Here is a 24,649-nt window from a genome sequence, read left to right as displayed (position 1 = left end):
AAAAACCTCTAAATTCCTATATTGAGATCAGTGAATGTGAAACCACCAGAGATTTAACTGAACAACTTGATACTGAGATTGAAGAAACCTTTTCACCACCTGATCCTGGTTTCTGGAAAACTTCTCAAATTGAGTCCGATGAGAAAAAAATATTTGATTTTGATGCAGCTCCAAAAGAAAAGCCGTTCTCAAGATGTCCATATATTGATTTCGAAGCAGAGGAAGAGCCGCCTGCAAAGAGGCAACGCTTGTCCAGCAAGTTTTAAATATTGATGACGCTACCCAACTCCACCCCGGTTCGGAGTCTCAAGAAATATTGACGAGGAGATACAACAACCTGCGACTGCTCCGCGAAGGAGCTTCTTGTGACAATAACAGCCTTTATAGGGGATAGCTGCCCAACTCCACCCCGGTTGTGAGTCTCAAGAAGTATTGACGAGGAGATACAAAAACCTGCGACTGCTCCGCGCAGGAGCTTCTTGTGACAATAACAGCTTTTATAGGGGATAGCTGCCCAACTCCACCCCGGTTGGGGTCTCAAGAGGTATTGACGAGGAGATACAAAAACCTGCGACTGCTCCGCGCAGGAGCTTCTTGTGACAATAACAGCTTTTATAGGGGATAGCTGCCCAACTCCACCCCGGTTGGGGTCTCAAGAAGTATCGACGAGGAGATACAAAAACCTGCGACTGCTCCGCGCAGGAGCTTCTTGTGACAATAACAGCTTTTATAGGGGATAGCTGTCCAACTCCACCCTGGTTGGGAGTCGCAAGAAGTATTGACGAGGAGATACAACAACCTGCGACTGCTCCGCGCAGGAACTTCTTCTGACAACAACAGCTCTAAAAGGGGATAGCTGCCCAACTCCACCCCAGTTGGGGTCTCAAGAAGTATCGACGAGGAGATACAAAAACCTGCGACTGCTCCGCGCAGGAGCTTCTTGTGACAATAACAGCTTTTATAGGGGAAAGCTGCCCAACTCCACCCTGGTTGGGAGTCTCAAGAAGTATTGACGAGGAGATACAACAACATGCGACTGCTCCTCGCAGGAGCTTCTTCTGAAAACAACAGCTTTTATAAGGGATAGCTGCCCAACTCCAAACCGGTTGGGAGTCTCAAGAAGTATTGACGAGGAGATAAAACAACCTGCGACTGCTCCGCGCAGGAACTTCTTTTGACAACAACAGCTCTAAAAGGGGATAGCTGCCCAACTCCACCCCAGTTGGGGTCTCAAGAAATATCGACGAGGAGATACAAAAACCTGCGACTGCTCCGTGCAGGAGCTTCTTCTGAAAACAACAGCTTTTATAAGGGATAGCTGCCCAACTCCACCCCGGTTGGGAGTCTCAAGAAGTATTGACGAGGAGATAAAACAACCTGCGACTGCTGCGCGCAGGAGCTTCTTGCGACAATAACAGCTCTTACACGGTATTACAATGACTTCTTTCTAATCGTGCATTTCTATTTTTAATATCCAGATGTCCGTACAACACAAGTAGATGCTGACGGAGAAGCAGTTTTAAACGGGTACATATATAAAACTTTAATCAATGACTTGAAACAGAATGTTGTGTCTTATATTTTTATTAGATGTTTGTCAATAATAATTTATTGTTTGTTCTTAACCTTGCTTCATTAATTCAATATCCTTTTGTACTCCTCTCTTACAAGTAATAAGGAATTCAAAAATTCTAATCCGTCATTCAAAAAAATTGTTTAGTTTCATATCCTCTGATTCTTAAAATAACCGTCAGGAGACATGATAACCGTCAAGCCGCGGAGTTTGAGTAAATATCCCTTGTAAACTTATAAACCTGCCACGTTCAAAAACGATTTAAGGTAAGTCTTTTACAATTTCAGGCAACAATCCTAACATACAGGGAATAATTGCCAAGAACTTTTCATCCGCGCGCATGATCGAACATGTTTGGGGAAAATCAGCCAAAAAGTGGCCTAGGGTGTACACATTTCTTACTACTGGTATATGTTGTCATTGGGTAAAATGGAATTGAGTACAGTGTCTTGTAACCGCTTAGCACATTTTTCAACCCTTCTCTAAAATAAAAGCCACACATGAACACTTTCGAAAAAAAATTACTGCTTTCAGCCGGTTGGTACACAAAGTCAAGACATTTCATATAAAAACTCAGAGATGTCTCAGCACAATCGTCTAATAATCTCCAAACTAGGAGAAATCAGCATATTCAACGCATCTAATGTCACTCACTTCCACCTAGGCATTTTCATTCGATCAGATGAATTGCAAGTTCTCTTTTATCCGTATAGGTGCATCTGTTTCTGGTGCTCCTGGCTGTGATTTCCTTCGTGCACCCCACAAACCTCTTCTGTCTCAACTTCCACAGGAGGAAGAAGAAGAAATGGGAGCAGAAGAGACTCCAATCCCAAGAGAGAGTCATCTATGCTTAATCATGCAACTCCACGTCTCACAATCTCTAACTCTGTCTACTGCGATATATGTGACTTGAAAATTATTAAATCATATTTATTCAAAGTTCTACAGCTTTATTTTTTAAAATCGTTAACACCCTGATGACAATTATACCCGGGTTGAGGTGTCAACGCACTATAAATTGCTAAAAATTGTAGGAATTGATATTTTTGGCACTGCGGTGAAAGCACTGAGAATAAAAATTTCTAATCGGTGAATATTGCTAATCTTGAAAAAATTCACTGCTCACAACCGATAAATTTTGTTTAAAAAAATCACCACTTTCACTGCATTCATCGCTAAAAGATGCCGGGATTTGCGGTGAAATTTTTACTGCTATTCATTGCATTTCTAACATTGTTTTTTCGTCAAAACCTCGACCAGGGAGAGGAAACCGAAGACGAAATTAAAACGTATGCAAACTACGAGAGCAATGTATTAATTTAAAATAAAAAATCAGTTTCAAAAGCTTGAGCATGGGAAAATCAAACTGGGTGGTTCATGATAAATTGTCAGTGAGTTTTGCGTCCGGCGTCTTAAAGCAATGTTGAAAATGTTGCTGAGTTCTCTTGTGCTCTGAGTTGGTTGAAGAAATAGTTGGATAAGCATTGCAGAATTATATGAACATGGAACATTAGGACTGGGAGGCTAATTTTTTATATATACGAAATCGAGGTATCGTGTTAGAGTTTTTTATCAATCAGTTGATTTTCTTATACAAAAAGTGTTTGACCCTTACAGTGTTTTTTTAATTCATTAGAATATTAATCATTGTGGCTTCCAATTTGTTATTTGAATTAGTTTCAGATGAGATAAAATGAAAGAAAGAAATGAACAATCGCTTTAAGTTTTTAACGAACAGAAATGAAAAATATATTTTTTAAGATATGGAAATGGTTGGCCGACCAGCTTCATTAAACGTATTTCAAAAGTTTCGGTGCGAAATGAAGCATCGATTGTTCTAAATATTTTCAGTGAGTAATTGTTAGCTTAAAACTCTACAGACTTGCATTTAGACTGCCAAATGTAAAAAGTGACATGATCATAGCTCTGAATCAGTAATGAAATGAGACTTGTAATTAGACTTGCCCAGTGCTGAAATTTACCATTCCTTAGGCCCCGGCTTACACTTCATAGGAATAGAATTGAAAAGACTCCTCGGAACAAAAGTAATCCAATTTCACCATTTTTGAACAATGAAAAGAATGGATAGAAATTCAGTTCCTGAAAGTGAAGAAGAGGATCTTAAATTACGGATGAGGTTTTAATTTCTGCACGCTTTCAATTCCACTTGATTTGACGTCACATTATCCAGATAGATGCAGGCTTGAGGTGAAGAATTTATTCCGTCTCAATTCTTGTACAATATATCAATAATCAATACTCGAGAGCAACGATTGGTGAGTTCGAACATATCCAATTCAATGTTATGTAAATAAGCGGTAATCAAATAACGCTCCCGTAACCCCGTAACCGAACTTCAAGTTCGAATCAGTACTGGGCATGTCTAAATGCAATTCCTTATCAGTACTGATTCAGTCACCTGTTTTCCCCCGTTCCCGCTTACGGAAAGGCAAAAGAGGTAGAGAGGAAGACAAAAAGCTAAAAGAGGTAACGATTCCTAGAGCGTTGTGCTGAAAATACGAAATCGTGGAACGGTCCAAAATTGTTTTTGGCAATTCGAAATTTTCATTCAAAAATTTTTTAAAAGTGATATTACACTTGGGAATCAACTTGCAAGTCTGATATGACTCATAGATTTGAAATTTCAATGATTTAGTACTGATTTATATAGTTAGAATTGCATTTAGACGTGCCCAGTACTGATTCGTACTTGGATTTCGCATCCATCGATGCACTGGGGGGAGGGGGTATATACTGTGGAGGCCATTAGTTAGTTTGCCTATCGGGTGGCCGCATGAATTCTACCCTTTACTCCTATTGACTCCTTACAAAAAATTTTACTTTTAATTAAACTCTGCTCACTTTTTCTTTGTAAAATTAAATTGAGCCAGCCCCTTTTTGCTGAGGGAATTGAGGCAAAAGATTTTTAATCCTTGATGATCTCATGATATTTTTTTTGAAAAACGAAGCCATTTCAAATCAAACTATAAGGTATCGGATAGTTAGTGAAGTGAAAGCCAGGAAAGAATCAATTGTTCCCTCATTTCCCAAACCCTTCCTTACTCGGCCGTCAGAAAAATGACTTCTGCAACAGTATAGTGTGGGGTTGTATATTTTTAAATATACGATTTGAAAAAAAAACATGGAAAAATTAAAAACTGAAAAATTAGCCATTAAAAGTTGCTCAGTGAATTTTATTGACAGAGGAGCAACCCGATCACAGCAACAACTGAGATCTGAATAAAAAGGAAAACATAATTTTGACTGGCAAGACGAGATCAAAGCATCAAAAAAACAAGTAACAAAAACATATATCTTGCACCAGTGTACTGTAAAGACATACGAAACACTTTTGCAATTTTTTTCTTTTTCCTTACATTTTAAGTGCTTCAATTTTATCAACTTAATAATTTGCAATTTCCACTCGTTTTACGAAACATGCTATAATATACAATACCTCATCGGACTACAACATGCGGAAAAAAATAGAAAAAATGCTGATAATCACTTAATGATAATTTACAGCTTTTAAGGAAGTCTTGTATCAAAAGCAATTACTCATTCAAAAAAAGAAAACGTAGGAAAAATTTGTCGGCAAAAGAACTCATTTTTTGTAAATAAGGATGAAGAACAGTGTTCTCAAATTTATTGCAAAAATTCCCATTACGACTGACTGCTTTTTTGCACAAGGTTGGAGATAAAGTTGACCCTCAATAAAGATTTTGTCTGAGCAAAATAATTTAAAATTTTTACCACAGAATTTTCCTGCCAGACAAATGATAGCCTTTTTGCACTGAAGTTTTAAAATTTCATAATTAACATTTAGAAAAAGAGATTCACTAGTTCACCGAAAACCATTCATTGTAATCACAAAAAATAGCTCGAAGCAATTCTGGAGCTTATTGAAGGGAACGATTGACAGAGCTCTCAAAACTGAGTAGAAAAGTTCAGCAAAAATTCTAAAGAAAATAATGTATTTGCAATTTTGAACAAGGGGACAACAATGACAATAATTCGAAAGGTATGCATAAAAATCTCGACCCGAGTTGAGAAGACCGAACAATTGTAAAAAAACTTCGCTGTCGTCAGTCTCATTGAAAGAAATAATCGGTTTGTTCGATCTTAAACCTAAGTGATCGCCGCTATGTTCGATACTTAATTGTTAGAGATCGTCCGTATGTTCAGTATTTAAACGCAAGAGATCGTGGGTTTGTTTGGTATTTAAACAATAGACATCATCGGTTTGTTCGACATTCAACCGAAAAATTTTTTTTGTTCAATCCATAGAAAATTTCAATTTTTCTTTCTTTTTATTGTGTTATCAGACCTTACGTTAGCAACCATTTTGAGGAAGTTTCAAACCTACTTCTATTTCTGAAAGATTGTTCAAAATTTTTGTAATTTATTCTTTAGCTCGTTGACTCAACTAATTGAACGAGTATCAACGAATGTAATTTCAGCTTTTGACGGTTGGTTACCTATAGAGCAAGCAAATGTACCGATTGGTTTTTTTTCGGTCTGCTGGACTAATCTTTCTTTAAAGACCAGACGATAAATTTCGCGGTGACTCTCTAAACAATACCGGATCCCTCTCACATTTGAAAAACGATGAGACCAAATCTATCTTACATTCAATAATTGACGATACTGATTCTTTCTTACGTTCAAAAAACAACGATACCGAATCTCTCTTCGGTTTAAAAAACGGCAATATCAATTTTTTTTAATGTTAAGTACCGAACAAAAACGATGATGACGACAAAAAATGCAAGAACTTTTGTCGTTGGTGGCTAGAAAAAACGGCAATACCGACAATTCTTTTTTTCTAAAGCCGAAAATTTCTCGACTAGGGCATAATTAAGTTGACAAGATACAAAAGTGCTTGTTTGGTTTGAGAAAACAACTGAAAAACAAAAAAAATTATTGGCAATCAATTTTAAAAACTATTATTTTTGAATATCGAAACTCAGAAACGAGGATAATTACTTTACAACAGGAAATATGACTGGTAACATAGAAAAAAGGCCCAGATCCAAAGATACAATTTATCAATTGTTTAATAACTTATTCATGATTATAATTAATTAAAGTTGGTAAAAAATTCCATAGTATGTTTTGTTGCTTGGTATTAGTGGCCATAAAACGAAAACGGACTTTATTTTAAAAATTCCACTAGGATCTGGAAACATCTGACCTGACTTTGATACAAAAAATAAGTGCACCAATTCAGTGACATAGAGAGTTGTCAAAAAACCATTTTGCAGCTTAATTCAACTATTTTTAATGACGGTTGAAAGCTATAATATAACGTTCATTAACGATCAACTATAACTGATTTTGAGTTAAATGCGTTCTTTTAAGCAACACCATTGATGTTACTTTTTTGCCTAAAAGTTTTCAAAGGAATAGATTATTCTGTAAACCCTATTTTGTTTCTACTTCCATTTTTGAAGGAAAACCTGCTTCAAGTTATTTTTCATAAAAAGTAATCTAACGTAAACAGGTGTTAATTGCAGAAAATAGTGTTATATAGATATTATAGTTATGGCTACTTATTTTTCTACAAACAGTAATAATATTTTTTGTGATCGAATAAATTCCTTTTTTCAATTTTTTTTTAAAATTGTGCAGAAATATAGACCAATGAATCCTTTATTAGATTTTTAGGCATAATTGCCCGAGTCGGAATCGGATGTCAATCTTGCAAGATCTTGCAAGAATCTTGCAAGAATCTTGCAAGATCTTGCAAGATTAACATCGGCTTGCGAGAATCTTGCAAGATTAACATCCGTCTTGCAAGATTCTTGCAAGATTAACAACCAAAACTCATGGGGGCCTTTTATGGCTCTTTTGCGTATACAGATGGCGCAGTTTCTGTGGCCAAAATTGATTGCTTCAGCTACAAAAACTTGATAATACCTTTTGTTAATGAACTCCATATTTATAATTAACAATAACTCTTGCCCATTCGAGGTACCATTAACTACTAATGCATTTTAAGTAGTTATACATCTCGTTTCTTGATTTTCCAATCTTTGGCTTTGAATTACAGTTTATTCCTTTATCTCTTGGTTTCTTCGGCAAATATACCACTCAGATAGTGTTTCTTAGAAGCGGCGGCTCTTATATTGGTCGCCTTACAGAAGTTCTTGCATAATAGATCTAAACCTCTTGATCACTTATTAGACCCATTTCAGTTAGGTTAAAGAGTCTTTGCATTACTTTGCATAAGATCGACGTAGGAGGTCTAGTTAAATGAAATTAGTGATAGTCACTTTCTGTAGACAGTCAGAGAGAAGTGAGGATTCGATTGGTTATAACTTGAATTAGGAAGATGGCGACTGAGGAGACGATGAAGGTGACAGATGAGCAGAACACTATCATTCTAGAAGATGTTCAGTCACTTCTCCCTTGCTATGAGGAGTTCGTCGAGGATGTTCTGGAACAGTCAGTATACTCTTTTATTGTCATTTTTTGCCCTCCTCCTAAAAAAGGTTGAATAACTTTTACCACTGAATTGCTTCCCACAAAGAGGTTTCTCAAACCGAAATGACTTCTGATCAGACCATATCTTTAATTGGTAACCTGCGCATCGCGCGTTTGATTTAAGTAGTCTAGAAAAAATTTCTGAGAGTCCGTACAATGGTCGGAAAGTTTGTCTGATCAGAGGTCAATTCTGTGTCACACCGTCTGTTCAGAGAAGCATTCAGCAGCACATTTGTCCGATCAGATATGAGCTTAAAGCGTGCAAACCCAATCAGAGGCTGTTTAGAGCAATAAAAAACAAAAAAATTTGTTTGTTTCCATGTAAGCAAAAGGCTCAGAAAGCATGCTGCGTTTTGCATTGATGTTTTATGTAAGAATTTAAAAACTAAATATGCAAAAAAGAAAAGCAGATTGCAAGTCTCAAAGCGACGCGCCTTCAATGCTGAATTGAATTATTGTATAAGTAAAGACTGATGCTTGCTCTGACAGTGGTAGGTAGAAAATTAAATTGAAAACAAAGTCGGAAGACTCGGTGCCCATTCGTTAGGTCCAACCAACCACTCAAAGAATAAAGTAAGCCTGCTATGTAATTTTACAATTATTTTGAAACAAAAACAGAAAAATGTTAACATGAGAACAAACAAAAATTACATCTGGAAAATTATCGCCACTCAAACTACTCTGTGCCACCCAAACAACTATTGCCACGAAAAATCTTCTGGCGAAAAGCGGCCAACATTTAGTAAGAAACAAAGAAACTCTGCCTACAGAGAAAACCGAGGAAAAATGACGAAAAAGATTGAAAAAGTTTCACAAAATTGATAATCATTTCACTCCAAAAAATAGATTTAAAAGCTACCTATCGAACCCTTCTGGAAACCCTTTAGCAAACTCATCTTCTCACTCATTGCACTACGCAACTCCAGTCAAGTCAGAGAAGTACTTAACAATGAAAAAGCAAAAAACAAAAAATCTGAAACAAAATACAAACTTTATTCAGAAAAAATTGGGATGAATAAAACCTTGAACTATCAAGTCTTAGTAGCAATACCTTTATAATGGTTCCAGGTTCATTAGTGAAGAAGAAAAACCAAACGCTTATTTCAGAAGAAATCAGAAAAAATAATTCTAAAAGAAAAGACGAAAAAGATTAAAATCGCCGCATTTTCACAATTCAAACTTATCCAATTCAAACACAACTAAAAAAATGTATCAAAAATTATATCTTTTAACAAATACAACTCAAAATTAATATCTCTTATTTCGAAAGAGCATCTGAGTCATTAAAGTAACTTAAGATTCAACCAAAAAACCGAATAAAACGGAATAAAATTACGGAAGCACACAAAAGGACAATATGGGACAGAAATGGCTCTATTTTGCGCATGAAAATCAAACATTTTTATGATATAAACAGTTTCCAAACGCACAAAAACTAGTTTAGTTGATTGAGACAAAAACCGTGAGCAGATAAAGTTAGAGTTTAAACAAAAAGCGCTCTGAAAAAAAAGCACGTGGTCGAAAAAAATTCGCTGGCTCAGCGCAACATTTTTCTCATATTGAAGCTTCAACAAAAACACGGCGACTCGGTAATGTGCGATCGCACATAAGGTTCCGACCCCGCTCATCCACAATTGCTTGATTGTCTACCAAATGAGGAACATAGAAAAACACAAAAATTCAAGTATTTTAAAAAAATGGTATATGAACGAAAAGAAAGTCCGCAAAGCAAATAACTGTGGTGGAGTAAAAATGACGCATCAGATTGATGAGTTGTGCAAATATTAAGAAAGCGAGTCAAGACGAACAGCAAAATCAAACAACAGCATCAACAAAAATTAATTACATCGAAAACTTCATGTCCGTTTTAAAAAACAAAATCAAAATACCGTCAGATACAACTGAAATTAAACAAATTAACTTGTAGTTCAACAGAAAAGATAAGGGAGTAGTCATTAAAAAGGCTTGGTGACAATTAGGCAATAAAGAAGAAAAACAGTGAAGTTGGAAAATTCGCTTATTTTTTTAAAACAATATTGAAATAATGAAAACCCTTAGAAATCAAATAAAATATCCCAAAGGTGTACGTTTACCAATGCTTCCATAGAACGAATTAAGAGCTGCCGGTATTCAGTTTTTTACGCGGTTACGAAATGAACATATAGACAACAAACAAAAAATCAAATGAAACTTGGCAGAAAACGCATTCGAAACCGTAAAGCTATACTATGGCCATCAAAATGTGTTCAATTGCACTTTCTGCAAACACCGATAATGTATTATGCGACCTCTCATTAATGAAGCAAGGTAAAAGGTAGACAAAAATGGAAAACAAAATGCAAAAATAGGTAACACTTTAAATTTTTTTCGAAAAAAAAATATTTCCAAAGACATGAAAGCCATTATTTACAGAATAAAAAAAATGAATTAGGTTCGTATATTCTTCCAAAAGAAATCCATGAGAATTGCAGTTATCCAGAATATGTCTTATGTCTACAAAAAGAACGTCAAACATGACAAAAATCAAAAATTAATTTACTTTTTTTTTCGTGTCAAAGTAAAGTAAATGAATTCTTCAAAAACATTAGATTGTGTAACACTAATCTTCTTTTGAAACTTTCCGTTGACAACCATTATGTCTTAATTGGCCTGTAATTATCGAGACTAGATAACAACCACACAATAAAAGGAACAACATTGCGAAGTTAAAAAGTGTTTTTTTAATTTGGAATACAATTGTTTTCAGGGTTCATGAAAGCTATCAGCTATCTACTGAAATCGGAGTGACTTCTCATCTACGTTTCCATGAAAAGGCAATGAAACCGGGTCATTGTACAATAAACTTTCATGCGACTAAAAGAGAAAGTAAAAACGGCATTTAAAGACAATTTAAAAAAATCAATTAAATTCTTCGAGAAAGTAGTGCCGAAGCCTTTAAAATCATTATCGATGTCTTTAAGCATTTTAATAATATCAATTGTGCTTTTTTTGAAAACCAATAATGTAATATATGAACTGTCAATTACGTGATGATGTGACAAATCTAGAAAACGTGAAAAATGGGCAAATACCTAAAAATTAAGAAAAATTGAAATCTAGTTGTATCAAAGCCAGTAGCCATAACTTAAGGCGTAAACCCACAAAAAAGATCGAATTTGATTTCAATAGAAAGAAGAAGCATTCTTTCATTGCGGACAATAAGCTACAGGTTGACCAAAGAAAAAGAAAAATAGAGGCAAAACTTCAATGAGTCATTTATTTATTTGAAAATCAAATAAGTTTAAAAGTCAAAACGACCATAAGCTTTCAAGTTATCAACTAGATACAATAATGTGGAACTATTTAGGAACCCAATTGAAACTATCATTTGTGAACAATTTTTTGAAATGTTCTGTTATTTAATTATTGTAGACGAGATCGAATTTTTTTTTATAAAAAAGATCGACTGTTTACAATCCGAATCATTTTTGTTTTATACCAGTCCAAGATTGGTCCAAAACTAGCGCTGCTAATGCTGTTTGTTCGTTAAGAACACTTAATTATTCAACTGCTATAGATAATGATTTTTTGTTAGTTAAAATATCAAAAATAAATACTGCGTTTTTTGATAATTAACGAATAAATTTAGCAAAAACGGCGAAGTTTTAATTACAGAGCAGTCTCAACGGAATTTGATGTAAAAAGAGCCCCCTTTTGAGTCTACAAAAATTGTGTTAGTTGTGCGTGGGTCTTTATATCCTGTAAATTTAATCAAAATGGACTAAAGAAACTTATTTCGTGCTGTTTTTCAAGAAAAAGTCTTAATTTTGAATTATTTAGCCAGAATTTTTGACAAAAAAAATAATAAAAATAGCCTACAATATTCTTAAGATTTTTTTTGTTTTTACAAATAAAAATCAACGACATTTTCAAAAAAAATTAACAAATTTTAGCAAAATTGGTGAAGTTTTATTCGAAAATTCCGGAAAAAGTGAATAAAATCTCGCCGGAATTCACGCTTTTTTCTCAAAATTTAAACCTCGGTAACTCCCTGTAAAAATCGAAAATTAAAAAAAAATTTTTTTAAATCCATATTCTACGCTGGACAAGCTTTCTAATGACACCAGTCTTAACTCTCTACGATGAATATATCGATCGGCCAAAATTGACTGAACAAAAAAACCCGTTTGAGTATATAGTTCCTTCCCCCTCAAGAGGGGTCGGAACAACAAAAACCAATCTAAAAACATTCTGCTTTTGTTCAACGCAATGACTTAAACACTTCATTTCACGCGCAGGATTTGACTTCTAAAACCCATCCTCTAAATAGAATCTCAGTGCAATTTTTTGGTTACTATTTTGCGACATTTTTGCTATCATTTAAAAACAATTGTAAAGAAAACGTGCGTGTCTCGTGTCTTCATTCAAAATTTTTTTGTTAAAATTTAAAAACTATATGGTATCTCAATGACTTATATAGCTATTACATTGCATCAAGCTCTTACATTATTGAATTTCCATCCAGGATAAACTAGCAATTAATTTGGAGCTCTCAGAAGCACAACTAGAGAATGTTTCATACTCCTTATATTCTGGACAAGGTCAGAGATGAAATCAATCTAGGATGGTCTGATCACATAAGAATATGAGCCCGCAAACGACTGAATAATGGTCCAATGCTCGTCTAATCAGAGGTCACTTCGGTCTGGGATGTTCTAATAACAGGTAGCCGCGAGTGCAATTCGAGCGCACGAAAAATTGTCGAGCGTAACATTTATAAATTAAAATAAAAATGTATCGTATGAACACAGATGATATTAAGAGATAATCAAAAATTCTGATAAATTCACGCAATTTTTTATCCTTTGAAATGTTTGAAATTGTTTAGTTAACATGCAGAACTTTTGAAGAGTTTGAGTTTTTACTATATTGTTTTGTTATTTTTAGCTTTGCAGAAACACAAAAAACCGTTTTAGATAAACGAGGTACGCTTTCTGCGAATCTACTGATTTTACAGGTTAGAATCTCTCTCAAAAATATTATTAAGAATCACAGAAACGTTAAAAAACAGTTTTGCTGTGCTTATTGCGATTAGAGCCCTTCCGTTTTGCGATTTGCGATTTTCCGTTTGTGACCTCCAGAACGTTATGTTTCCTCCCTTTACAGAGCACGCGTCATTACATGGTAAACTTTTGTGTAAAAATGTGGCACGTGCTTCCGGGGGGTGCAAATAATACGCACGCATTAAGATGCACAAAAGGGTTTCCCGTCTTTTTTGACAATTTTTTGACGACTTTTTTGGACAATTTCCCGGCTATTTTTGACTATTTTTGGGCTGTTTTGACGTTATGCGGACCTATTTCCGGCTTCTTTCGGCTAATTTTCCAGAACTATTTTCGACCTGCCAAGTCTTAGATCAGACTTGGATTTCAGTTCGCCAAGTCTTAAACAAACATGGATTTATAATTACCAATTCTTAAATCAGACTTGGATTTAGAAATGCCAAGTCCTATATGAGACTTGGATTCTTAGTAGTAGTTGTAGTAGTAGTAGTAGTAGTAGTAGTAGTAGTAGTAGTAGTAGTAGTAGTAGTAGTAGTAGTAGTAGTAGTAGTAGTAGTAGTAGTAGTAGTAGTAGTAGTAGTAAAAGACTCAATTCCTTGTTAGGGAAGAACATAAGAGCGTATAAAGAATGCTAAAACAACTTTTACAGATCAAAAGGTGATTAAATTAATATTAAGTCAAGATTAAGTCCTGCAAAAAGAACAACAGCATTTCACATAAAAAGAACATGAGTTATCCGGGTCAAAGGATTCAATTCGAGTGCGTAAAAACTGGTCGATTGCATACGTAAACTGACGTTTAGACATGTCAAAGTCGATAATATTCATTCTCATCAGATGATTTGCAGCTTGTTGACAACGATTCAAAAAGTGTTCATCCGTCTTGAATTTCTTGTTTTTTGAAACTTCAAAATGTCCAAACTGATGAGTTCTTGATGTCGAGCAGACAAAATTTGTATTGAGATTCGAATCAATAAAGGCATTTAATAGCTTCCATAGATGGAGTAGGTCTGTTCGTATTAGCTGAAAAGAAACAGATAAGATGTCCAAGACTTTCAAACGTTCAAGGTAAGACTTTTTACAATTCAGAACCCATTTGAGACAGCGATGTTGAAACTTTTCCAATTTTTGCAATGCCAAAACTGAAGGATACCACGCAGGCGAACCGTACTCCAAAATAGACGACACCATCGATTTATATAAAAGTTTTCTTCTAGACAAATAAACTCCGATTGGAACACTACGCTTCAAAAAATTTAAAACTTTTGTAGCCTTTGCAATGCTGAGGTCAACATGCTTATCCCAAGACAGTGATTTGTTCACAGTGATGCCCAAATCTACAATTGAATCCACGTGTTTCAAGCGAGACCCATTCAAAGAGAGGTCAGCATTGTTGTAGCGTTGACTAAAAGACAAAATTTTACATTTGTCTGGATGAAAGTCCAACTCGTTTAAAACTGACCAGGAGGATAAGCTGTCTATATCATTTTGAATTTTGTCGATTGAAGAAACAGAAAACAATTTAAGGTCATCGCAATAAAGAAAATATTCAGAATGTTGTATTGAGTCTGTAACATCGTTAATAAAAATGATAAAGAGAAGTGGACCCAGCACGCTACCTTGAGGAACTCCTGACGTCACCACTGCTTCACTTGAAAAACATCCGTGAACTTTAACAACTTACTTTCGACCAATGAGATATGATTTAAAAAGCATTAAGAGGTTGTGATCAAAACCAAATGAAGATAACTTATGTAATAGTAACCCGTGCGAAACTGAGTCAAAAGCTTTTTTCACATCCAAATAAACAGTTAAGCAATCGTGAGTTGTATCTTTAGCTGCATAAACTTTGTCCAAGTACGAAATGAGTTGAGTGACCGTGCTACGTTGCTTCATGAACCCGTGCTGTTCACGTTTTATTTTGGAACAGACTCGTGAGTAAATGAAATTGAATAATAAACGCTCAAAAACAATTTCGGTAGGATGCTGATAGGTTTGTAATTTGTCACATTGGATGTTGACCCAGATTTGTGAAGCCGAATAACGGTTGATGTTTTCCACTGAGAAGGCCACTGCTGAGTTTTAGTAATTCGCAAGAAAAACTCGAAGACCATTGATGACAATTGTTGAGCACATTCTTTGAGTACAAAAGACGGAATTGAGTCCATGCCCATTGATGAATCGTAGGGAATTCAGCTAAGGAAATTATATATGTCGTCAATTGTGAAAGAGAAATCTTCCAAGTGGATGCTACCATCCACTTGGAGTTCTGGTAAAATTAATGAACTGGCTTTGAAAGCCGAACTGAAAAACGTATTAAAAAGCTGAGCTTTCTCAAAGCTGCTACCAGCTTTGATGTTGCCGAAAAACATCGAAGAAGAATACATCGAATTTGATTTCAGTGACCGCAGCAGCCGATAACAATGTTTCGTATTATTCAAGTTGAGCTGTTCTACCAAGGCGAATCTGTAGAGTTCAATAGAAGTATCAATGTCTTCATTCAGTTTTACCCTCTGAAAGTCTAATTTGGTAGAGAACATTTTTTTATAGTTTTCTGGTAATTGTATCACGTTTGTTCAATAGATGCATTGTATGAGAAGAAAAGAAAAACGGCACGTCGAGTCGTTTTTTACGCTTAACTTTCAAAGACTTTGACATGGCCGCATAAAAGTAATCGTACCAAGATTGATAGTAGTCAAGGTGAAGGGACGGATCAGAAGATAGAAACAAATAAAATTGTGTCAATTCAGTGTTTAAATTGAGTGCATTGAAAGACGATTTAGCATAGACCTTTGCAGAGGTGCTGTGACTATGTAACGCCACTTGAAAGCAAACAACTTTGTGGTCAGTTAAAGGGGCATCTGAAACCTCATAGGAGAGGGTGTCTACTGTGGACAAAACAAGATCTAAAATGTTGCCGCAACTGTGTGTTGGCATGTTGATAAACTGGTTCAGACCACAGTCATTGACGATGTCAAGAAATTGTTGTTCGGCTGTGCTTTTAGCAGTTAAGTTTGTCCAATCAATTCCCGGAAAATTGTAATCACCAAGAAAATAGTAGGAATAGTTTGCTATACCTCTAGAATCAGCAAAAGAAGAAAAAATTTTGATGCATTGGCTAAAACAATTTGCAATGGTTAATATTTCAATCGAGTACCGCGACGACGCAGGAGTTATGTACATATTAAAAAAGAATGATAAAAACTCCTTCTTAGATATCTGCACAGCAACAACAAAAAAAAGGTTTCAATGGTTAAGTCTAAGGCCTCTAAATCACCGTTAGAGCGTGAAGCAATCAGAACTCCTCCATGTTCTCCAACTTCCCGATCACTACGTGATATTATTTGATAACAGGAACCTAAAAAAATTTCAGAATTAACTATTTCCTCCGAGAGCCAGCTTTCAGTAAGGAAGACAAAATTCGCATCCGAGGTCAAAACCAATTTCAAAATATTGTGACGTCTCTCGAGGCTTCTGGCTGATTGGCAATTAAGAAGCAACTAATTAAGGTTTTCCAGTCATGAAGCTACCTCCATGACAGGAACAATATCGCCCTTATAGTACAGTTTAATCTTTTTGATTCTGAAAACAGACTTATTTATTACCTTCCCTATGAACCATATCGTACCGTTTTTGAAGAATTTTCTTTTCGATTTCACGTCTGGACGAGGAAAGAAATTTCTTTCGATAAACCGGATGTTTGTAGTCCTGCAATTTGAAACTTCGTGCAAAACATCTAGATAAGAAATGGGGACTTTCACAAGTAATTAGAAGTGGTCTACATTTACGACGTTCACAACCCTGCGACCTTGATTTGCCCAGCCGTCTAAAAGAGACAACATTGCCGTCGGCTTTAATTCCAATGTGATTCAAAATACCATCTATTTCAGTGAAGTCATTGTCAGTCCGACTGTTTGTTGAATCTCCACTTTCTGGTACACCAGTAACAATAAGTTTCATACTATCGTCTCTTTCTCCACGAATGTTGTCATTGCTCTCGTTAACATTTAGCGGACGCCGGTGTATAGCTACGGAATCATGTTCCTTTTCAGCAACTTTTTCAATAACGTTGGGTATTGCAGTTTCGAGCACAGTTGAAATTTTGTTTTCGACTGATTCAAGAACAGAGGTCAATTTAGCATCAGTGGTGACAATATTGCTGCTTATGCAGATGTCGCAAAGCCAAACACAATTTCAGGATGCACCAATCCATTTCACTTCATCAATTTTCAGAGAAACACAAACTCCGTGATACCAGTTGCCACACTTTTCGCAACAAATGGCCGTCATATCATCATTTTTCACTGTCTTCTTGCAGGTAGGACATCTCGTGTTACCTGTCCTTGTCATAGCATTCAATTTTTTGAAACTTCACCCGTCTAAGCTAGGGACAGACGGGGCTTTTGGAAAAGTCAGATACCAGTGAAACCTATCTGAGGCTTCGTATGGTTTGACAAGTAGTAAATAATGTTTCAGTGTACCCTAGCTCAAGTGATCTAAATCAAACTTGGATTTAGAATTACCAAGTCCTAAATCAGACTTGGATTTAGATTTGCCAAGTCTCAGCCCAAACTTGACTTTAGACTGCCACGTGAAAAAAGTCACATGATCATTGCTCTGAATCAGTAATGAAATGAGGCTTGTAATTAGACTTGCCTATTACTGAAATTGACTTGGCGACCGGGTGTTAAACACAGTAGATTCACAACAAACTACTCCTGTGCACGGTCTTTTAATGGGTCGAGTGTAGGAGTCGTAAGCACAATTGAATTGAGCGTTTCTTTTTTGTGGGTTGAGGAATTGGTAATGTTAGTGATAGATTTTGGCACACTTTTTCTCCGGATGCAAAGTCATCTAGAGGCCCTCTGTGGATTATGTCTGTGGATGCAAAGTCAATCTAACTCAAAAAATAGTTGTGATTTTGCCAGAACAATTAAGTTAGATCTAATCTGTCGCAACCCCTCGTCCCCGTTCTCATACCCCCACTGAGAAATTATGTATTTGCTATATAGCACAATATTTAGTAAAAAAAATAGCACGTTTCCTGGGGGCACATAAGTTACGCTCACTAACCTGGGAGGACATAATTGATCAATGAATTCTTAAGATAAATTAGTTGTCGATAGTAGACCATATTGCCTATTTGTTCCAGTTCATGGAAGCACTCATTTTCCTCATTTTCATATTCCTCCCTTTTCATATTTCCAGGTATAGAATAGAAAACCTATACATTAAAGTTGAAACGCAAACGATTTTTTAAGAACCAATTTTTTTAAGTATACTTTTAAGTATTTGCAGGTCAAAGTTTATCCCGCGTCATTTCATTTCTATTATTACTTAATCAGATGTTTCATTTTTAACCTATGACCTTTGGCGTTTGTCAGGTAGCTAAAAATCGTCTGTCTACGTTTCGTTCAATTTCCATTTTAAGCCATTAGTATGTTGTGTCTAGGTTCATGAATGAGAATACCGAGGTGTCTAAAATGTTCTCCTGGGCAGATGATGACAAAAATGGCACCGATCAACGTCAACATCCCAGGTTATGATGACATTTTTGAAGGATGAGGTATTTTATTCAGTTTATTTGATTTTGAGAGTCAAGTTGAACGGAAAAATTTAAAATGCGTTTTTAACATTTTCAGTTTTAAAGCTTTCAGTTACCCTATGGAAAAGAAAAGCTACAAAGTTAATTAAACTCTTTAAGAAACAAAGTTAAGATTTTTTTAAAATGTATTATATAATATTTTTTGAGCATAAACCCGTTGTCCTCAAGCCATAAACTTTTTAATACCAAGAAAACGGTTTGTATAAATGTTTGTACGAACAGTTTTTACACAAGTTTCCACAGACATTTGAGTGAATATCCGATCATTTATCTTCTAATTTTCAAAAAAAATGTATCTTTTTATCTTTTTTGTAATTACTGTTTCAACATTGCCAACAATATTTCAAATGGAATCAGATGCGAACTGTTAGAATATCGATCGAACTATAGTAGGATCTAAAAGAAAGAGAGTTTAATTTAACAGATTACCAAGACAGGAGCAAATTGATTTTGATCACAGAATTTATATAATTGAATCGTCATTTAATGGTGCTTAGAATCAAAATTGGGTTCAAATTAGTGAATCTAGATAACTAATATTAGTGTAAGAATATCTTCCCAACATGTATTTAATGATTACGATACCACCGGAAGTGTCAACGAATTCTTAGGAAAGTGTAAATGCATACCATCTATGGTACCACCTGCGACTGATTTCTGCGAAATTTGCAGTAACAAACCATATTGGGTAACCCTTGCAAACGCCACTATAGATCATGGTTCTAAAACAATTTTTGTATCTTGACTTTCTTGCACTGATAATGGGTATATATATATATATATATATATAGCTGATTTTTGAGGCTTTTTCATCCCCAAAATCATATCAACATCTTGATCTATAATCAGATCTCTCCTGTAAATCTCTTAACTCTACTGTAAATTATCATTTTTGTTATTCGGTCATTTTGAGAAATTAATTTTTCTACTTTGTTGAACACGTTTTTTATTCCGCGTGCGAAAACTCATAACCCAACAAAGACTGTACCCTGGATCTTCGAGCATCTCTCATTCCTTTTCTATAAGTTGCTGAGAACCTTTGATTAATTCACAAGAGCTCTAACTTGTTAAAAAAGAGGTTCTGAAAATGCATTTGAAACTTGAGTCGTCAACTTGTTTGGGCATCTAACCAGCAATTCTGTCGATCTGATTCTATGGCTGAGAATCAGATTTAGACATACTAAAATAATGATATCTTTGCTGAACTCAATTTATTTGTATTTTTCTCATCAAATCTTGTTCCATTTCTTCAAACAAATCAAACAATTTTGTCTCTGGAGATACAAAATCTGGTTTCATTAAAAAACGTTTTATCAGTATGCAAAGCGATCACCTTCATCATATTATTATTATTTTATAAAACTGGAGAGATAGACATAAATTGCTGGTTAGTTGCCAAACAAGCTGAACACTCTAGTTTAACTTTTATTTTAAGGATAACATTTTTCAACAAAATGGGGCCCCTGTGAAAAATCTCACGATCTTTAGTTGAACGCAAAATCATGCTTATTTAGCAGCAATTATGATGTCTGCAGCATTTTGTTTTTATGATGTATGAGTAACGTCAGATGTTTAAGAATAAACCCATTTTTTCATCAATATAGGTTGACTGGATAAAAAAAATTCAGAGTCTACACGATAAACAGCGGCTGGTTGAAAATACTCGGCTCTTTTCACTGTTCCCCATTTTTTTTCATTGAAAAACATTGAACAGTTTTGGCTTTTTATTTCAAAGATTTATTACTAATTACTTTTTCATCATACTTTTTTGCTGAATGTGCAGGTTATTTAATTAAGTGCAAACGGAAGAGGGATTCTCAGTTGCATTTACTTGGATGAAGAATATTGCTTCCTAGATCAAGACAAATTCACGCAGAGTCGCAAATTTTTACCATATCTGGTGTTACAACTGTTAAATCATTTGCTGTATATGTTTCGTCATTTTGCATTGTTCAGTTTTTCATATTTGATGATGTTTAAGTTTCCCTCCATTCTAATTTGTTTATATCCGCGATTGTAAGTCTTCATGTCTTTAGTTCACGTCTATTGCTGAGCGTTAGTATGTCGGTTCAGATATGTCGTTCACACTTTGGAGTTCTTCCACGAAATTTTTTCATTTTTCATGATAATCAAAAATTTTTTCACTAATCGTTCAGTCAGGATACGTCTTCCATTTATTTCCTTCATTTTATTACTCTCTTGATATTTAAAAATTCCTGTTCAATCTCTTTAATTGCTGAGCGTGGCTACTTAGCACAATATATGGGCCGATTCGCCACGCAAGTCAGACTACTGAATTAACCAATTAATCAACCTGATTCCCCCCGTGCGTGAAACAGCATTCTAATTAGAACGGTTCAAATTGCACCGCGACTTGATAGGAATTATTGTTAAACACATTATACGACATTGCAAAGTTGGCAGGATCAAGAAAACTCATCTAGCAGTAGACCCTATTTGGGAAACTTACCTTTTCTTTTCATGAAAACAAAAGATGGGAGAAACCGTCGAGCCATGCTACATCATACTAAAGGATAGTGGAAAACTGCAATTTTGACGATTGTGAGCTCAAACATCAATAAAAATGGAAACATGACAACAAAACCAGATGAAGGTTAACAACGCTGCACTACTGCCAGTAAACAACGTTCAAAACAATACTGGTTTTCGCACCAAAATTCGGCAAAATCAAAGCAATCAAAACTTTGACGGGCGGAATCAGAAAAACCAGAGAAGAAACTGTGGAAAAGCATGGTAACAAAACCACAAGCAAAACTGCATTACAATTGCAAAAAGTGTAACGTTGAAATTTGAATCATTTTGCAAAAAAGTGCCAAAAACCGCAAATGAAAAACCAAAACAAAGCAGTATGAAATATCGAAAACAATACTGAAACAGAGGAAGAATCAACAAACAATTTGGAAAACTACAATAACGTTTACAATTCCACTTACAGTTCATCAGACGATAATTCAATGGCAACACTAACTAATGAACAGTATCACAATATCACACCACAAAACATGAAGGTTACAAAACATGAAAGTTAAAACTGGAAACAGTAACGTATTACTTCTATAGGATTCAAGAAGTGTTCAATAGTTACAAAAGACATAGCAAAATAAATCATCGAAAATTTCCACGAAACAATTATAGTTCTGATTTTGTTATTTTAGTCAATAAAAAATATTTTATTCAGTACTCATTTCATTTTTTAAAAGATTCAATTAAAATATAAACTTAAAATTAGTCTTTGATATCCTCCTTCAGAATTTTGTGTTTGCTCTTTGAGAAAAATTCTGATGAAAAGGCTGGACATCCTTTTGAGCCAACAATCGTTAACAAGCCTTCTTGTTGTACCTTATAATTTAAAGAACCTCCTTTCAATTTTACTTGGAAACCACTGCGTTTCAATTATACGTTTTTTGTTTTTATTGTTCTGAATAGCAAATTTCAATAGAATCGATTCAAAGGTTACTTCTAGCATCCATTGGGTCTCGAAAAAGCCAATAGTGATCAGTCTTGGCAATCGAAAAGTGAAATTACTGCTTCACTGCTAAATGTTCCACTAATTTTAGTCAGAAAACTTTCATTGCCATGACAAACAATTTATATGTTTTGTCTGATTTTGGATGGGAAATTAAAAAAAAAACATTTTTCTGAGAAGTGAAAGTTTGTATACCCAATGAATGAGCAACATTGTATCGATATATGCTTTCGCCTTCATTAACGCTGCTGGACTCCGAGCTCCGCTTGTCTACAACAATTGACAACGATGTTATCATAAATTTCGAATGGCTTGTAATGAATTTGTTCAAAGATGTTCAAAAAAATGTTTTCACCTTCAGTGTATATTAAATTGAAAGCTTTGTACAAACAGAGACTTTTTGAAAGTAGTTTCGAACCATCACCTGGTTTTGTTCACATTTTGCTCGCAATTTTCTTTCGACCCCGGAACGAATGACCTCTGATCAGACCAATTTCGAGCGCACACCTGCCTGTGTATTGTGCGCTAATGTTACATAGTGCTTGGAACGGCGTGGGACGACCTTGATCCAAAGTCAGTTTGTCTGGGACCTTAACCTAGAATTGTGTTTGGGCATTATGTTAACAGCTGTCAATCTTTACCTGTCCCAGAATATTGTCATTAATTGAATCCTCTTTGCTAGGTTCAAGCGACATGCGAAGGCAATTGGGACAGCTCTATGTCAATGTCTGTCTGATCTGAATGGGATCAAACAACATGAGGAGAGACTCAACTTCCTCGGCAATCTTCACAACAAGAAGAATGTCCAATATCATTACTATGAGGTTATTTTCCATTTGCAACCCTAATCGAATTTTGATTTTAAAAATATTTAAATTCGACTTGAAGGTGATCAAATTATTTCGCAAAAAGATTGTTTCTTCGTTCTACTGCTAATAAATGGAATAGGCTTCCACTTCAAATTAATTGGCACTAACAATTCATGTTCTTCTTTATATAAAAAAAAACTGAAAACTTTTGTGATGGATATTCCAAATTACGATCAATTTGTATTGCAAACGGTGTGTCTCATCCTTTAAAAAGAAACCGACTATAATATATTGTTGGCAAAGATGGATTTATCAGAAATGAAGTTATTAGGGGAGCTAATTTTGGAAAAAAGTTCAACAAACATGTTGGAATTCATCAAGTTGTGAAGTCCGGGAAATCCGAAATAAAACGGTATTGGCTTAACTGCTACGAATAGGTGTCTGGCTTGATTCGTACCAATTGGTGCTAAAGTTTGCGTAGTTAGTACGACTCAGAACAATCATTACAAGATAATTATTGTCCAATAATCGTAAAAGTTGTTACGAATAAAAATAACTGAATACTTGATTCGTGACCCATTTCTTACAAAAAACCATTGTCTGCTTCCCGGCAACTAATTCTTGGAAAACTTAATCTTAGCAAAATACAAAACGTGATGAATACTTTCTATCTTTCCGACTAGGTCATTGTAACCCCCATTGTTCCAACTACTATGAAGTTTCTCGGAATTATGTATTGTGTTTTTAGAAGCTGGGAGGGTGTATAGTGCAGCAAGTGGAACAGAGGGTGGGTCCTTCTAAATGGGATGAGGAGAGGAAGAATGCGTGGGTGAAGGCATACGAGATCATCACTTTCTACATGATTGTGAGGTTCTGGATGGGCAATTATGGCACTGGAAAGTAACACACACGCACGTCAATTCCAATTAACCTATACAACAACTGACACAGAAACAGGAACAGAAACTAATAAACAACACTGACCGAAGATCGAGGTCAAAATCTTGCAAGAGTCTCACAAGAGATTACATACACGTTTCAAACAAGATTTTTAATCTAGAAAGGATTTGTTGTGGCATTTTCAGGTGCGAAACTGGTCCTAATTCGCTTTGGAGAATGTTCGCTCTTGCTTCAAATTGAATTGCCACACTTTAACAATGTGAATTGAGACATTGTAGGATTTCATCTTTGTCTAAATTTGCTTCGTGTAACAACACGTTAATGTCACAAAACACACAATTGTACACTTGATCCACTGAAGTGAAAATAAATCACTCATTCATTTAGATTTCACTTTGATGAAAAATTGCACATTTGAAGCTATAATTTCTTTCTGATCATCAATTCAATTGTTGAGCGATTTCACAGAAAAAGTACATTCTCGAAGATTTTTCCCTGCTATTCCATATAAAAGCACGAATAATAAAACTTAGCGCCACAATTCGTGCATTTAAGACGCTCTAGCTGTATTTGACTCACTGGGAAACGCACATCTGGAGTCATATCAGGTAAACTCTGATCAAGTAAATAACGATCATTTATTAAAAGTGAAAAAAGAAATTCCTCGGCACGGGGAGGTCACTAAACTAGGCGAAGATTTTGAATATCTTATGTTAGTGAGTGAAGTCAATATTACGAGGAGACGAGT

The 24,649-nt window shown here is 35.2% G+C and overlaps 2 protein-coding genes across 4 annotated transcripts in view; both read left to right on the top strand.

The window, feature by feature from the left end:
- Positions 1-2,614, top strand: part of LOC142347960 (large neutral amino acids transporter small subunit 3-like) — a 36,916-nt gene extending 34,302 nt beyond the window's left edge. The window contains exon 8 of the mRNA XM_075399126.1: positions 2,287-2,614. Within this exon, the coding sequence (XP_075255241.1) occupies positions 2,287-2,427 (141 nt within the window). The 3' untranslated portion in view covers positions 2,428-2,614. The remainder of the gene's footprint in view (positions 1-2,286) is intronic.
- A 1,091-nt stretch (positions 2,615-3,705) lies between these two features.
- Positions 3,706-24,366, top strand: LOC142348368 (uncharacterized). 3 transcript variants are annotated; one of them, XM_075399690.1, is made up of 5 exons: positions 3,706-3,849; positions 7,904-8,020; positions 18,553-18,639; positions 22,875-23,016; positions 23,750-24,366. In XM_075399690.1, exons 2-5 carry the CDS (start codon positions 7,908-7,910, stop codon positions 23,903-23,905), a joined length of 498 nt encoding a protein of 165 aa, XP_075255805.1. In that variant the 5' UTR covers positions 3,706-3,849; positions 7,904-7,907; the 3' UTR covers positions 23,906-24,366. The 3 variants fall into 3 exon arrangements, with proteins under 3 accessions (XP_075255805.1, XP_075255804.1, XP_075255803.1); XM_075399689.1 differs by having other exon boundaries at positions 7,858-8,020; XM_075399688.1 differs by lacking the exon at positions 3,706-3,849 and having other exon boundaries at positions 7,776-8,020.
- Positions 24,367-24,649: the final 283 nt, after the last annotated feature.

Source organism: Convolutriloba macropyga, chromosome 10 (assembly GCF_964194025.1).
Source record: "Convolutriloba macropyga chromosome 10, txConMacr16.3, whole genome shotgun sequence".
Lineage (NCBI taxonomy): Eukaryota > Metazoa > Xenacoelomorpha > Acoela > Convolutidae > Convolutriloba > Convolutriloba macropyga.
The sequence above is the reverse complement of the archived record's forward strand: the minus strand, read 5'-3'. Positions and strand labels throughout refer to the sequence as shown.

Bases quoted from the DNA above. Each gene is read 5' to 3' on its own strand.
- LOC142348368 (XM_075399690.1), top strand. From the start codon at position 7,908: ATGGCGACTGAGGAGACGATGAAGGTGACAGATGAGCAGAACACTATC. The intron at 8,021-18,552 runs GTCAGTATACTC...TGTTGTGTCTAG, and splicing joins GTCGAGGATGTTCTGGAACA to GTTCATGAATGAGAATACCG. The intron at 18,640-22,874 runs GTTATGATGACA...CCTCTTTGCTAG, and splicing joins GATCAACGTCAACATCCCAG to GTTCAAGCGACATGCGAAGG.